The sequence below is a fragment of the Protomyctophum bolini genome, assembly GCF_963924005.1.
Source record: "Protomyctophum bolini genome assembly, chromosome: 4".
Taxonomy (NCBI): Eukaryota; Metazoa; Chordata; class Actinopteri; order Myctophiformes; family Myctophidae; genus Protomyctophum; species Protomyctophum bolini.
In genome coordinates, this window is record NC_137865.1 from 22,415,203 (window position 1) to 22,432,853 (window position 17,651).

Genomic DNA, 17,651 nt, shown 5'->3' on the forward strand with positions numbered 1-17,651 from the left:
CGGGCGGTTGGGCGATGCTTGCCCGCTGTTAAAACGCACTGAGAGGGAGAGAGAGAGAGAGAGAGGGAGAGAGAGAGGGGTGGGGGGTAGAAGAGAGAAGCCTCATGCGCTATAATATATAGCAGCGGTTCTTAAAGTGGGAACCACATCAAATTATTAGCTTATTGGCTTAGACAAAAACAAAAAGATATCAATGTCTGAAAAAGTCTGAATTTAATTAATTTTGGGGATGCATTTTGGGGTTCCCTTTAAAAGACCACTTCACTCATTTTCAACCTATTTTCATATAATTAATTGGTCATCACTAATGGTCATAATAATATGGTAGCCATGCAGGACCATTTTTGTCTACCCATGCAATCTGTCTCATAGGAGGGCTGTGGACCGTTCCAAAAACCCACCTACAGTACCAGTGACATCATCCGTAGGCGGGTTTGAATTTAATATCTGCTATATTCCTGTGTAGTTGCATGGACAAAGTCACAGCAACGCACATACTGTACATCCACATGGACACACACACACGGACACACACACACACACACACACACACACACACACACACGGACACACACACACACACACACACACACACACACACACACACACACACACGGACACACACACACACACACACACACACACACGGACACACACACACGGACACACACACACACACGGACACACACACACACACGGACACACACACACACACACACGGACACACACACGGACACACACACACACACACACACACACACACACACACACACACACACGGACACACACACACACACACACACATGCACAGGAGGTAGCCACGACACAGAGGAGAACCGGTTCAGTCATTAGAAACGCACTGCATCAGCAGAAACCTGCGTCCTGCCAGAGAACCATGAATGTTACGCATCTGTTGCTATATTTCACTTCTATAGAGGACACTCAGCCACACGTTCATCTGTTGCTATATTTCACTTCTATAGAGGACAGTCAGCCACACGTTCATCTGTTGCTATATTTCACTTCTATAGAGGACACTCAGCCACACGTTCATGTGTCCATTTGTAAGTGTTAACCCTGTAAGGGTACGGACAACGGACGGTCAAACACCGAACTTTGTGGTCACACCGAAATCTGCCTATGGGGCGGATTCTGCCAGCGTAATGGAGCAGGTCGTTGCGAACGAGTTGAGTTTATGCATTCTATAGCAGTGGTTCCCAAAGTGGGGTCCGGGGACCCCTAGGGGTCCTTGAGGGAGTTCCAGGGGGTCCCCAGCTGAATGATAGTTAGGAACCAAATGGACCCTTATGGGTCTGTAACTTCGGGTTACTTCAGTAACCTCAGTTGTATAAGTGACTCGAAGAAGAGAGTCATATGGGGTGCCGCCACCTGGTGGCGCAAAAGCACAGAAACTCTGCATGTACTCACGAACAATTCCATTGGATCGTGAAAGTGTCGCTCACGGTGACATCCCCAACCCCACCCACTCGGTATAAAACCGGGGGTTGGTCCCGTGAGCGTCATTCCTATCAATCTACCTTTCTGCCGCTGACAAAGCAGAAGGGCGTCTTAATGACTCTCTTCTTCGAGTCACTTATACAACTGAGGTTACTGAAGTAACCCGAAGTTGTCTTAAGTTCCTCTCTCGAAGAGAGTCATATGGGGATCATAACACTCCCGTATGATCACACCGGCTGATAGGACCGATCCACGGTCCCCCTATCAAGAGACACACGCACGTCACCCTCAGGCGTGGCACGTGTATACTCCTGTAAGGAGGACAATTAAAGGCTACCTAGGTCCCTGACCAGGTAGAACAAAGCCGATAGCGGGACAGACCAACCTGTCCGACTGCTATCAATCCCTACTAAGGAGCCGACAGCAAGCTGCCGTATGCGCTCGTGAAACGGGCTCGATGGCTAACCATCTCATAGAGCCACTCTAGGGAATGCTTATGTGAACATGGGGGCACTATGTACTGACAATCATTGCGCTGCTGCACCCAGGACCGCTTGGGCTAAGTCCCTGGGTGCCACGCCAAGATTGTAATACGTGGCAAAGGTCAAGGGAGACGACCAACTTGCCGCTGCGCACACCCTGGATGGGGACGCCCCGTGCCAAGGCCCAGGATGCCGCCATGCCCCTCGTGGAGTGAGCTTTTAACCCTTCAGGGAGCTCCACCCCACTACTGGTGTAAGCCAGTTGTATAGCTTCCACAATCCATTGTGAAAACCTCACCTTTGTTATAGGCTTCCCCTGCCACCTGGCGTGGGAGGCTCTGTCTGAAGGGAGCTGTCCTGTCCCTGTACAGTAGGGCGGGTCATACTTTTTTTATTTTTGAAAATCAAAATGCTTGGGTGTCTATTTTGTGTGTTTTTTTCTGGAGAATTCAAATATGAAATTGTTTTTTGGATAGGACAACTCTTACCTACATGAATTTGCATTTTTAAATCACTAATTGTACCCGTTCTACCTCATTTATAAGATTTAAAATCCAAAGGAAATTCTAACATGTGGGGTGTCTAAATTACTTGTTTTTTGATGGAGAATTCAAATATCACATTATTTGTTGGATAGAACAACTCTAACCTACATTATTTTGTACTTCTAAGTTGCTTATTTTGCCCGTTTTAACCTCTTTTTAGGATTTTCAAAGACATAAAGGACATCATTTATATTGACAAAGTCAAATCAAATTTACATTTATTGACAATTCAAGTGCATGTATATATCACTGGATAAAAGTACAATGATCAATCATCACTTTCTGAACTTTACAAGGTTGAATAAGTCCTGCTTTGACTCAGCCTCCTGCTGGTCTCCTGAGCCCTGATTCCTCCATCCCTCTTTTCCAGAGAGAAGTAAATAGCAGAAGCCTCAGTCACCATTTTGACCACCCTCTCAATGCTTTGAGTGTGGCAAGGCCAGTTGGGCACCTCCATGGGGGTGGCGATGAAGTTCTTAATCTCTGAGGTGTTTAGTGTGCAGGTGAGAGGTGGCTCTGACACACCTTCTGACCAGCGAATCAATCCACCAATGCTGGAAGCATCATGATTGATCTCAGGTGTACTTCTGGATCTTACAGAGTTGTCTCCCAGCTGAGTGTCTGGGTCTCCTTCTCCCCTGATGGCCAGGATTCTCTCCACCCCCTCAATCCTCTCCTTCTGATCCTTCGAGCACAGTAGTGTTTGGAGGATGGCTTCACTGTGGGCATACCAAGCAGATCTTGTAACAGTTGGCATCACAATGTTCAATACCTGCTTCCTCTGGGACTTGAGACAGTCCAGCTGAAACAGTATGTGCCTAGGCCCTTCAATCCAGGACTCCTTGACCTTCACATTGAACCAACAGGGATAATACACTCCAATTATGTATTCAACAATGTCTGTTTGCTGTGGTGAGCCAGCGGCTGTGGTTTACTGGCCCGGCAGGCCAGTGGCAGGTTGACTTCAGTGTGTGTACTGTACTGACTGACTGACCCCAGGCCAGTGGCAGGTTGACTTCAGTGTGTGTACTGTACTGACTGACTGACCCCAGGCCAGTGGCAGGTTGACTTCAGTGTGTGTACTGTACTGACTGACTGACCCCAGGCCAGTGGCAGGTTGACTTCAGTGTGTGTACTGTACTGACTGACTGACCCCAGGCCAGTGGCAGGTTGACTTCAGTGTGTGTACTGTAGTAGGGCCAGTAAACCACAGCCGCTGGCTCACCACAGCAAACAGACTTCTCAGGATCTGGGTGTCAAAGCATGGACTGAAAGGAAAAAATCTGACAAAACTGAAGGACATTGTTGAATACATAATTGGAGTGTATTATCCCTGTTGGTTCAATGTGAAGGTCAAGGAGTGCTGGATTGAAGGGCCTAGGCACTGTCTGGACTGTCTCAAGTCCCAGAGGAAGCAGGTATTGAACATTGTGATGCCAACTGTTACAAGATCTGCGTGGTATGCCCACAGTGAAGCCATCCTCCAAACACTACTGTGCTCGAAGGATCAGAAGGAGAGGATTGAGGGGGTGGAGAGAATCCTGGCCATCAGGGGAGAAGGAGACCCAGACACTCAGCTGGGAGACAACTCTGTAAGATCCAGAAGTACACCTGAGATCAATCATGATGCTTCCAGCATTGGTGGATTGATTCGCTGGTCAGAAGGTGTGTCAGAGCCACCTCTCACCTGCACACTAAACACCTCAGAGATTAAGAACTTCATCGACACCCCCATGGAGGTGCCCAACTGGCCTTGCCACACTCAAAGCATTGAGAGGGTGGTCAAAATGGTGACTGAGGCTTCTGCTATTTACTTCTCTGGAAAAGAGGGATGGAGGAATCAGGGCTCAGGAGACGAGCAGGAGGCTGAGTCAAAGCAGGACTTATTAAACCTTGTAAAGTTCAGAAAGTGATGATTGATCATTGTACTTTTATCCAGTGATATATACATGCACTTGAATTGTCAATAAATGTAAATTTGATTTGACTTTGTCAATATAAATGATGTCCTTTATGTCTTTGAAAATCCTAAAAAGAGGTTAAAACGGGCAAAATAAGCAACTTAGAAGTACAAAATAATGTAGGTTAGAGTTGTTCTATCCAACAAATAATGTGATATTTGAATTCTCCATCAAAAAACAAGTAATTTAGACACCCCACATGTTAGAATTTCCTTTGGATTTTAAATCTTATAAATGAGGTAGAACGGGTACAATTAGCGAATTAAAAATGCAAATTCATGTAGGTAAGAGTTGTCCTATCCAAAAAATAATTTCATATTTGAATTCTCCAGAAAAAAACACACAAAATAGACACCCAAGCATTTTGATTTTCAAAAAAAAAAAAAGTATGACCCGCCCTAGTGTACAGTATGATCGCCCTGACTGGACAGAGACAGTGTAGCCGCCTGTCCTCTTCTGAGGCAAAAGGCGGTGGGTGGAACGCCATGATCTCCACCGGGTCACGACCAGCAGGAAAGGTCCTTGGCTTGAAAGACAAGTTCGGCCTAACCGTGACCTTAGTGTTGTTACCACTAAACCTCATGCAGCTCTCATTGACTGAGAGTGCGTGGATGTCACTAGCACGCTTCGCAGTTGTCAGTGCGACCAGCAGCGTGGTCTTCAGCGAGAGAAACTTCAAATCCACTGTCTCCAGTGGTTCGAATGGCTCCTTCGTAAGCGCGTCCAATACCACCGTCAGATCCCAGGCTGGGACCAGGGATCTGGCAACCGGTCTAAGGTGTAGGACACCCTTCATGAACTGACGGATCAGCGGGTGCTCACTCACCGGTCCGTCGTTCACACCCAAGTGGGAGGCGGATATCGCCGCCAAGTTGACCTTAACCGAGGACAAGCCTAGACCTTTGTCCAGGAATTCCTGCAGGTAGGTCAGGATGAGCCCCACCTAGGCCTGGAAAGGAAGGACCCCACCAGGCCTGGTCGAGCACCAACGTTCAAACAGCTGCCAAGCCGTGTTGTACGGGCGTCTGGTGGAGACTGCTCTTAGCACTCAGAATAGACTCTATGACATTCTGTGGCAGATCTGCTACTGCGAGCGGCGCAGTGGGTGGAATATCTCGCCGTTGGCCTGCGTTAGCAGGTCGACCCTCGGAGGGAGTCGCCAAGGGTCGCGATAGAGGAGGGAAGCGATGTCCTGTCTCCAGGACCCCCAAGCCGGAGCCACCAGTAGTAGCTCCGAGCCCAAAACTCTCACCCTGGCTAGAACTTGTGGGATCAGTTCCAGCCGTGGGAAGGCGTAGAATAGGCCCTGAGGCCATTGATGCGCTAGGGCATCCAGACCCAGAGGCGGCCCGCCTGTGAGGGAGAAGAACAGAGGGGACTCCGTGTTCTCCCTTGTGGCAAAGAGGTCCGCCATCGGAACTCCAAAGCTGTGCCACATTTGGCCCACCACCCATGGATGGAGGGACCATTCACTGTAGCGGAGTGGGCCTCTCGATAGGAGGTCCGCAGCTGAGTTCTGGAGTCCTGGGACGTGACAGGCCGTGAGGGAGAGGAACCGGCCGTCGCACCAGACCAGCAGTCTGCGAGCCAGTGAGCACAGACGCAGGGATTTGATCCCTCCTTGTCTGTTGATGTAGGCCATCGTCGTGGTGTTGTCCGTACGGACCAACACGTGATGTCCCCCGAGGAACGGCTCGAACTCCTTCAAGGCGAGGAAAACCGCCAGAAGTTCTAGATAGTCGATGTAAGCGGATCCCTTTAGGGAACCGTTCCACACCCCTCTGGCCGTCCTGCCCTCGTGAGTGGCTCCCCAGCCCGAAAGACTGGTGTCCGTGGTGACCACCTTTCTGGACAGGGGCAACCCCAGCGGTACCCCTTCCGTCAGGTTGCGTCTGTCGTACCACCATTTCAAGGCCAATACACAGCCCGGGGAGATCCTCACCCGGCGTCGTGTGAACTTGGGAGGCAGGTGTAGACTTCAACCCTTGTTGGAAAGGTCTCATGTTCAGCCTGCCAAGGCGTGCCAGAGATATGGCTGAGGCCATGAGGCCTGCCATGCGCAGGCACACCCCAAGTCGAAGTGTGTGGTCTGTCCTGAACTGTGCGGCACACTTCAGTAGATCGTCCACAAGGTCGGCGCTCAGTTTCACAGTGTAATGCGACTGAGTCCAACGTGATGCCTATGAAGACCGTGGACTGCGTCGGCGTCAACCTGCTGTTGGTATGGTTCACGTTTAAACCTAGGGAGGTCACGTGGGACAATACCCTGGCTGTGTTCTGTGCCGCTTCCTGCTCCGAGGCCGCGCTCAGAAGCCAGTCGTCGATGTCGCTTGCAACCCGGAGACCCTGTTGTCGTAACGGGGCGAGAGCAGTTTCCGTACATCGAACAAAAACCCTGGGACTCAGGGACATCCCAAAGGGGAGAACTGTATACTCGTACACTCTCCCCTGAAAACCCGAAACTCAGGAACTTCCTGTGGGGTGGGTAGATAGGGATGTGAAAATAGGCGTCTTTTAGACCTATGGACGTGAACCAATCGCCTGGGCGTATGGAACGTGCCAGAGACTTGGCCGTCAGCATCTTGAACTTTAAAGTTTTGAGGTGTCTGTTGAGTGCTCGAAGGTCCAGGATAGGACGGAGCCCCCCCCCCCTTTTTCTTGACCAGGAAGTAGCGGGAGTAGAAACCGCTGCGGCTCTGGCTGAGGGGCACCTCTCTGACGGCCTTCTTCTCCACTAGTCATTATCTCCTGTTGGAGTATATGGCCAGCTCGACCCGTGCTTCGGTGAAGATGACCTCGCCGAACGTGGGGGGTCTCATAGCGAACTGGAGTCTGTAACCCTTCGCTAAGGTGCGCAGAATCCATGGTGAAGCGCCGTGGCGTTCCCACTGTGCAATGCGCCTGGTTAAAGGGTGGTCCACCCCCAGACCAGAGACATTTTGGGCATAACCCGTCTCCCCAGTGGCGTTTGAGCACGACACCGGCTTCATGCCCCACCTCTCTGCAGTGGGCAGCCCGTGGGTTGCCCCTGACAGAGGGTTCATGGTCCCCTGAGTAGAAACCGCTGCGGCTCTGGCTGAGGGGCACCTCTCCGACGGCCTTCTTCTCCACTAGAGTCATTATCTCCTGTTGGAGTATATGGCCAGCCTGACCCCGTGCTTCGGTGAAGATGACCTCGTCGAACGCGGGGGGTCTCATAGCGAACTGGAGTCTGTAACACTTCGCTAAGGTGCGCAGAACCCGTGGTGACGCGCCGTGGCGTTCCCACTGTGCAATGCGCCTGGTTAAAGGGTGGTCCACCCCCAGACCAGATAATTTTTCGGCATGACCCGTCTCCCCAGTGGCGTTTGAGCACGCCACCGGCTTCATGCCCCACCTCTCTGCAGTGGGTAGCCGTGGGTTGCCCCTGACAGAGGGTTCATGGTCCCCCGACATTGGTGTTATTGTTGTTTTCTTTTTGTTTTGGGCAGTGCCCTTATTACAGAGAAACATACAGAAACATGTGCATTTAGTGCAGACTTGTGTGGCTTGGTCACGGGCCCGTACGTGGCGGGAACCCGTGCCATGAGCCTCAACCTCTTGTGGGGCGGCTCGGGAGTGCAGTCACAGACTACTACGCCTAGCGCAAGCCCTGAGGCGGGGGGATGGGGGAAGACGTCAGGGTGTGTCTCCCCCGGGAGGCAGGAAGTGTCACTTCTTCTGCTGAGCCTTGCCGGCCTTGGGGGAGCCCTTCTTAGTGCCGGCCGCGGCTGCTGGAGGGCGGCGGCGTGGGGGACGTCTGTCCCTCACGTCCGCGGAGGGAGCTCTTGGAGGAGCCCGTTGTCAGTCATCCACCTTGAAAGCAGCCTATCTAGAATGCTAAGCAAGCTAGGGTGGCGTCGGCCATCCAACGAGGTTGCTACTCCCGACCTCGAAAAGGTTAGCTAAACAGCTAAACAAACCTAGCTTCACAATGTACATACCTGTAATGTTGAGGGAAGCAGTCGGTAGTTGAGGGTCGCTGGGGAACCACGTCCAGTGAGACTCGTGCCTTTGGCCGCTATGTGAAGTAGTAGTAGCGGTAGTTGTCGGTGGAGGCCTAGGACTGCATCCGACATCTCGTTGTCGCAACCACCCGGCTTGGGGGAGCCTCGTTGGTGGGCTGACGAGATCCCGCTGGAGGGAGAGCAGCACCCAGAACCAGCCGGCGAGGCCTGGCTGATGTCTTGGGTCTGGCTCCACAGGCCTGTTTACCAGTGTGGTGAAGAGCGTGTGGAGCTTGTTGTTGGCGGTCCGAGCCGCCTTCCTGGCAGGTGGGAGAGAGGACGAGGCGGTGGGCCTAGGCCTCGAGGTTCGGGGCTGGTCGGGACAGCCGGGCTCGGAGGTGTCGACCAGGGACGTGTCTTGGTGACTCTTGACGCGGGAGACGCGTCAGTCTTTCTCCCTGTCTGCGAAGTAGAAGGAGCAGGGGTAGAGAATAGAGACCAGGGGTCTCGAAAGCCTGGCGAGCATGTTCTAGACCCAGGCAAAACATGCAGCGAGAGTGACAGACCTCAGGGGACAGCAGGTTGCTGCAGTTGCATGAGAAAAAAATCCCAGTAGCGTTCCACCTCGGGGAACCCGGGAGGGCTGTTGTCACCCCCGCAGGCCATCTTGGGTGTTGGTGTAGCTTGAAGAAGGAACCAGCAGTCCAAGACATTGTAGAAGCACTTCTCTTTCAAGTTATAATATATCATTATATGATAATAATATATAATATAACAAAAAGGTTGTGAGGAAAACTGTCCGTAACTCACAAAACAGGGTAAGAAAAGTGGAGGTGGAGTAGAAGAGTAGGACTCGTGGTGCTCCACTGAAGATCAGCTGTCCAAACAGAGAAAACCACGTTGTGAAACTGTGGTGACGAGAGCTGTTTAGTTTGTCAACTTGGAACAGGCTGGGCACCAACCTGGCTTCTCAGAAGCATCTCTGATGTGTGGAAGACTAAGACAGAACATGCACAGTGCATGTGTGTCCGTCGAAGTCACTGTCGTCACCTCCGGTGGCCATGGTGTGCGATAGAGTTGACTTTAAGGAACTAGAGTTGAAAATTCAACTTTTGTTCGTCACTCGATGAACTTGGGTTACGAAACGTAACTTACGTAACTTACGTAGCTTACGTTCGCAGCGGTTCTTAACGGCGGAGTTACGCAACGTGACTTACGTAACTTACGCAGCCTACGTTCGCAACGGGGAATGCTAGTGGCCGGACGCCGTTCGGCTGGGCGGCAAGCTAGCGTTGGATGGAAGGTCTAGATCAACGCCTGACGGCTGAAGATAGAGCTGGGTAGTTGGCGAGGCTGTAGCTAGTTAGCGCGACGCCGGTAGGCTGAAGGCTAACAGCAGGACGTAGCCTAGCTACGGGCCGTGGGTCTAGCTAGCAGCTGACGTAACTAGCGTATAGTTACGCAGGTAGCGTAGGAGACGGGGAAAAAGGTGCCTGTCGGCTACGCTTTAACGGCGGGCTCGCTATATCAACGCCTGACGGCTGAAGATAGCTCGGTAGTTAGCTGGGCAGTCAGCGAGGCTGTAGCTAATTAGTACGACGCCGGTAGGCTGAGGACTAATAGCGGGACGTAGCTTGTAGCTACGGGCCGTGGGTCTATCTAGTAGCTGGTTAGCACCACGCCGGTAGGCCGAGGGCTAACAGCGGGACGTAGCTAGCGTGTAGCTACGCAGATAGCGTAAAAGACGGGAAAAAGGGTGCCTGACGGCTAAGCTTTTAACGGCGGGCTCGCTAAGTAGGGGAGCTGAGGGCTAGTAGCACTAGTGAGGCTAAGCTAACCGGGCGAGCAGCAACCCTGGATGTAGCAGCTAACTGTGTCCGAGCTAAGCAGTAAGCTAGCTGAGTGCTAAGCGCAAAGCTAGGGGAAAAGGGAGGACCAAACGACAAGCCGCGTGACTGCAGACTTGCGTTTTATTGTCCGTAGAAGGACTTACTGCTTGGAGAGATCTTTTCTGCGTTCGTGAGTAAAGAGAACACCTCGCAGGGGCTGCGAATTTCCAGGTACAAGTATGAGAGAACTCGTCCGTTCAAGGGAAAACAGTTTCAACAGCCGGTGGTGAGGTCTTTGTCAGAGCGATGTGGCATCTGCGGCAGAAAGGTAGAGGAATGACGCTCACGGGACCAACCCCCGGTTTTATACCGAGTGGGTGGGGTTGGGGATGTCACCGTGAGCGACACTTTCACGATCCAATGGAATTGTTCGTGAGTACATGCAGAGTTTCTGTGCTTTTGCGCCACCAGGTGGCGGCACCCCATATGACTCTCTTCGAGAGAGGAACTTAAGACAACTCTGAGAATGTACAAATGGAACCAAATGTCTCTGGCATAGACCAAAATGGTGGTCCACGGGCTAATAAGTGTCAATATGGGGGTCCTTGACAAGAAAGTTTGGGAACCACTGTTCTATAACCTGCAGCTATCTCTGGTCCATATAGCGTGAATTATTTTACTTCTTGTCCAAAAACTCCACAAAACCGTCTTTGTATTGGTGATATTTTTAAGACGAGAGGCTGTGCAGCCTGTGAAGTGTGTGCAGAGGCTCAAAAATTCCCCTAGGGTTAAGGAAAAGTCCTTCTAACGCTATGAACCAGAGCTAAGCCTGGAGCCATAGCGCATCTCGCCCTCTCTGCTGATTACTGATGGTCTGCAGCATTATTCAATTGACACATACGCATGTACGCACGCACGCACGCTGCCAAAAAAGGACAGGTCTCTTTCAGGGTATAGGTGGGAACTGGCATCCATGACTACCAACGGCAAAAAATGTAAGATACCCTCATGGAAAGAGATGAAAATGAAGAAAAAACAACAGAAAAACAAACAAAAATAAAGATAACCCCAGAGGTCAGAGTTGAGTCTTACTTCTTCCTGACGGTCTGAACAGACACAGCTAATTGATTCTCTTCTCCATGGTCACAGCTGGACCCAACTCGTAACCCACGCCTAGCAACAGCTGCGTTACCTCGACAATGATCACTCAAAGACACACAAAACAAACCTCTGTAAATAATGACCTAATACCTGGCAGTTGAAGTGTTCATGTGGTGAGCCCAGTATAAATGACTGTCATTGTAATGCAAATGTAAGAGAGAGTACAGTAGCTCTATACTTACTGTAACTACTATATAATCAATGTTAACCACTTGATAGCTAAACAGACAGTAAATACAAATACCTTGTACATCTGATTACATTTGGTAATGTTAAATAAGGCTGAAAAAAAGTTATTTGTGTTTTGGTCACAGCTTGTTGAAATGCATTGCATTTGTATAGTAGGCCTACTTTAATATAGTCCCAAAAGTACATTATGATAGGTAGGAGATGTAGTCGACCGTTGAGTGTTTTCTTATTTTCTAATTTGGCCTGAATACTCCCCCCCCCCCTCTCTCTCTCTCATTAGCAGGCAACAGTGCAGCACTCTCTCTCTCTCTGTTTCTGGCACAACAGCGCCCCAACTGGTACGCATTATACTGGTGCTCATTAACCAACACATACGTAGGTAGTCACATAGGTGAACCAACACATAGGCGGACAAATAGGTGAACACAGACATTGCTGTTCCTTAGAGTGGTTGCACCACTCAATAATATTACCTGATGATCATGTTTTAGGGTGGAAAAAAATCTCGGCACTCCATCTTTAAGAGTTCCTTGAGGGGGTCCCAAATGGACCTGTAACTCTTAGTCACAGAGGTTATTATTTAATACGTCTGAGAATCACTGCGTGTCAGGATTCTGTGCATGGTAGCAGGTGAAAAAGCACACTCTCTTCCATGGTTGTACCTCGCTCTTTGTCACCTTTCACCACCGTCTGTAGCACAGCTACACAGCAGCTCTACTGTACAGCCACTGATACAACTGTCACTGAAAATATTCACATGTAATATGCTGCTCCTGTTCGCATCAGGCTGGCTGTTTAGCCATACAGTATATGAGCTACTGTAGAGAGAGAGAGAGAGAGAGAGAGAGAGAGAGAGAGAGAGAGAGAGAAACTGACACCGCAGGAGGCCAATAAATACCAACTGTTTATCAAACGGGCTTCTCGGTCTGGATTCTAATAACATGTCTCCAGGAGTGATGCAGAATGTGTGCAGGCCACTTTTTCCATTTGCAGATAACCTGCACAAATTCACATGCTGCTGTTTGCCTGTTTCCCACTTTCCCTCATAACAAACAATTACCTCACAGCAGGGATGTATTCTCTCATTGCCTGTTTACTCTCTCCTTAATTCTCTCTCTCATCACTGTCGCCAGATTTTGTTAGAGAAATAAGCACCCATGGGTCTATGAAAACTAGCATAAAAAGAAGCGACTAGGGAGACATTTGCGACAAACATTTTCAGATGGTGTTCTGCAGAGAAATACATTCATTTGGGTGTCCTTGATACGCAAGTATTTGAGAACTGGTTTAAACAATAATTACAAAATGTGGAAGCAAGCCCAAATAATTTCACTTTTAAAACAAACATGCAACTACAAATAATTATAAGCAACGGAAAAACAAGCCCAAAGTCGCTTAAGCAGACATGGCAACACTGTCTCTCGTACCGCACAGGGTACTCCCACACAGTATAGAGTCACGAAGATGCAAGATGCAGCTTAGCCCATTCTCAGCGGGAACCCATTTTGGTGTTTCAAGCATTATGTTACACTTTAGGTATTGAAAAATAGCCGCACTATGAGCTTGTAGATCTGCTATTTTTTTTTAATCATGAAAATATGGCGCAAAGGAGAGAAAAGAGTGTACTTCTTCCACTACACAGACGTGAGGGCCAATTACAGACACGCCTCCACAAAAGCCGGCACTAAATAAGGCATGCAGCCCACGAGGGGCGTTGGGACATATTTTTCTCCTCCCTACTGTTTTCATGACCTAAAAAAAAAAAAGAGTGTGTGGGGGTTAACGAATAACGGGAGACCTAATAAATAGCATTTTCTTTCCCCTCTAGAAGTTTCTGTATATAGCAGTGTGGGGGAGTGAGGATGATTTGAGCCTATTAAAGAGAGTCTCTACTTTAGGAGGTGCCTAGGCAGAACTGTAAGGATTACGAAGGACACCCGTCATGCCAGTAATGGAGCGTTTGTGCCGCTGTGGTCAGGCAAACGCCCTCGCTGCCACAAAACCACCGCAGAAGAAACCCAGAAACAACGTTTTCTCAGCTTAGATCTATGAACAACAACCTTACCCTATTGTCAGTATAGGGTTGGCAACCGTTCCTTGACGTACTGTAAGTAAGTAAGTAAGTAAGTAAGTAAGTACGTACATTCTATTTATAAAGCACCTTTCAAAACAAAGTTACAAGGTGCTGAAGTGAGCACAGAACAAGCAATCAACAAGTTAAAACAAACAGGAAACAGAGCACAATAAAGTAAAAATACAATATAGAAATGAACGAAACCAATAAACAAAGCAAATCACTAAACATAGGTATGTAAAATTGAGTCAGGTAAGAACTACATGGGAGAAATAAATGTGTCTTTAACATGCTCTTAAAGCAGTCTACTGAAGCAACCACTGCGAAGGCCCAGTCACCCTTTGTTTGGAGTTTGGTCCCAGGTATTTTCAGTGGACATTTGTCTGAGGACCTAGAAGGTCTCACATAATCGTCCCCTTATTTGAAAACTAAAATATATGATGTCAAACTCACTAGAATTGCAGCTGTACGAAAAGCTTGAATGGTGCTGTTTCTATCTGCAAAGTGTTTGTTTCATAAAAATCCACCATATAGAGTTAGACATGTTATGAGCTACTTTATGTCAAGAAGTTTGGAAGCGCTCCCTTTCAGTAACGCAACATCCTGCTGCCTCCTGCATTATGTGCAAATTCCACATTATATGTTGTTACATGTTGAGTGATTAATCAAACTCCAATAACTCCAAAACTCCAACTCTAATACTAAATCTGTCACACAAACAGTTTAGAAGATAGAGCCATGTTTGAAGTAGCTATCTGGTGTGGTCATTTCCGGGTATTTCGCCCCGGATAGAGAATTTTTCACAGTTCCCACGTTGTTCGCAGCGGTCATATTAGAACATGGAGATATTCTCCGCCAAATGAAGCGCATACTGTACATATCTTAGCCAGGTCCTATACGGTTGCTACAAGGATAACTACTGGATTCCCATTAAATATAGTCAAAAGTTCCAAATCCAACTCCACCACAATTTACAATATTGAACGTTTAGGCCGTCATCATCAGCTGCACACATCACTGTACCCACGGGCTACTTATATAAACTATACTGCCTATCAAAGATTTAATTGGAAAGGGAAGAAGTCACTCTAAAAATACATTCAGAGGAAAAGAGCGAAGAGAAGACAGGCACGTCTAAAAATGGAACCCATATAGACTGGTTGACTTACCTTCATTAGTACCGACTCACTGAGCTTCTCCCGGTTGACAATCTTTATGGCGACTTTCTGGCATGTGACACAGTGGATTCCCAGCTTGACCAGCCCTGCAACACACACACACACACATACAGTACAATCTGTTAGGACAAGTTGTGCCGAACACAATCATTGTGAAGCGCCTTGGATGAAGGTGCTATATAAATGCACCATACATTTACCAAGACAAAATGTTGTATACAGTAGATATCATATTACATTCTGGCCTTGACAGCCCATACATCCAAACAGAAAAGTCCTATCTGATTGACACTTTGAGGGGCAGGTGCTCAAGTGAAACAAAAGGGCACCTTATCTGGCGCGTGGAACCATGCACCAGCTGCAACAAAACATTTCACACACACACACACACACACACACAGCCGTATCCAGTACTTCACAGATGGAGGGGTCAAATTGCCAACATTAAAAAAAAATCGGTTATTTCCGATTATAAAGTCATTCTTTTCGGGTCAAAAACACGTCTGCACAGCAGAAACAGCCTAACCTACATTTTTGATGAGCCTGCTCTCTGGTCATTTTAACTTTTTTCAATATTGGCATATTGCCTATGGTACATATCATAATAACATCAACACATCAATTTAACTTGAACAACCAATGTCAATTTGAAGCATTCCCTGCTGAGAGAGAGAGAGAGAGAGAGAGAGAGAGAGAGAGAGAGAGAGAGGGGGGGTCGCGTTAGCATCAAGCTAAGCGTACGTTCGTGGCGGCGGTGAGAATGGGATCATAATATGCATTGGACTCAACAACTTACTCTGACTGTTCTTTGTGCTGGATTGGAGCAGTTGAAGGACATAAGGAGGAATATATCCATTTGAAACGCGGGCTCCGCCATGACACTAGTCACACAGTAAACAAACTTGCGCGTCACCACGTGTAGTACACGCACACACACACACACACACACACACACACACACACGCCAGATTTCGAGAGAGAAACCAGCAACCAGGTATGGAAAAACAAGCCCAAGCGACGTTACAGACAACACAAGCCCAGAATGACGAAGTCGCTTACAAAAAGCAAATTTGCCTGCCCTCAGTGATATACTTCTCCAGTACAGCAATGCAGAACCGAGAGAGTGACACATTCTTTTGGATGTAAACTGCGGACATACAACATCATGACAAATGTATAAATAAATATATTATAAGCTTTTAATCCAGAATTGATCGATGTCACCATGGGCCACATACTATACACGTACAAATAATACAAAACAAGGAAAGAAAAGTGTATCAATGGACTTGACAAAAGGGCATGTTGGTCCAGAGAGGGCCACTAGGGGGTGCACTGTTAAACTCACTTTCTCACTCACTTTATGCATGAGCATGCCCTCTATTCTTTTTAATTAAAAATCTTATGAGCTTACAGTGTGAGGATGTGACAATTTTTTACAATGGTAGAGTACGTTAACACAATATAACTTATTCAATTGGGGGGTGGTTGTATTTTGTTTCACTATTGAGATCATCAATAGAAGGGTCATGTCTCACATAGGATCTGGCATGAATTTTGACTTGATGGTCAATTTATCCCCAGGCAGACTCTATTAGCTCAATGGTAATAATATCAGCACTAGCGCAGGAAACAGGGTTCAAATCTGGGGTAGAAGAGGAAAGTTACAAAGTTTAATAATACAATTCAATTCAATAAAAACTTTTTTGTGTAGTTGTATATATTGCAATATTAATGCGTGGTTGTCACAAAATCCCAAGGCACACCTGTACTGGACATGGCCTACGGAACACCAAAGTGCCTTGGCAGCAGTGGTGGAAAGTAAGTAAATGTACTCAAGTATCCTTTCTTTCCAATTTTAGTATTTCCAATTTTCAGAACTTTTACTAATACTCCACTATACTCTCAGAGGCAAATATTGTACTTTTTACTCCACTAATAATTTAAACACTACTGTGTCTCACACTCTGTCCTTGAGTGAGGGTAGTGTGTGCTCAAAAATGGCACTAAACCATCCCTCAAAATTACTCAAACACTCAAAAATGTCCACCTTTGCAGGAATACTCATACAGTAAGCAGCAAGAATAGTCAAAAATACTGTTTTATTCACCTTTCCCAAAAGTGACCAGTGCAACAAAATGGTGTTCCAACAATACAGCAATGCTATTTACAAATGGCTGAACAGATTGGCCCTCTTTGGTCCTCCCTCCACTACAGTGCTACATCAACAGCTGGACAATGGCAGGTCCCCCTTCTTATAAAGGCTAGGCCCCTCCCACTGGTACCAACCTGAATTGCTTCCACAATTAACAGCCCCATTTACAGAGACAATAACTTCTCATTTCATACACACATTTAAAGTGTCACATATTATTTACAAAAACCTACAGTTTGTCTGATCCACATTGTCTGATCCACAAAATATAATGAAAGATAAGAGTTCTCTAAATAAACCCTCCCACTGTTGGTATGTTCCCCACACCCCACAGCTGGTAGTTGCTCCCTTCAATGGAGTCAATCAAAAAACACACAATAAATAATAATTCAAACTTTAACCCTGTGCGTTAAATTCAGTCTCAGTGGCAGGGTGACCTGCAACAGTGTGTGTGTGTGTGTGTGTGTGTGTGTGTGTGTGTGTGTGTGTGTGTGTGTGTGTGTGTGTGTGTGTGTGTGCGCGTGCGTGCGTGCGTGCGTGCGTGCGTGCGTGTGTGTGTGCGTGCGTGCGTGCATGCATCCTGGCTAGTTCCTTTCCTATAACACAAGTTGTCGTTCTTTTCGCATAATCTACATTGACTGATGTGGAGCGATG

At 47.9% G+C, this 17,651-nt stretch overlaps 1 protein-coding gene across 1 annotated transcript in view; it reads right to left on the bottom strand.

Annotated features, from left to right (window-relative positions):
- Positions 1-17,651, bottom strand: part of brsk2a (BR serine/threonine kinase 2a) — a gene marked incomplete at both ends in the record, with an annotated part of 291,437 nt that overhangs the window by 111,326 nt on the left and 162,460 nt on the right. Inside the window, one exon of the mRNA XM_080762132.1 lies at positions 14,834-14,928. Coding sequence (XP_080618258.1) covers positions 14,834-14,928 — 95 coding nt within the window. The remainder of the gene's footprint in view (positions 1-14,833; positions 14,929-17,651) is intronic.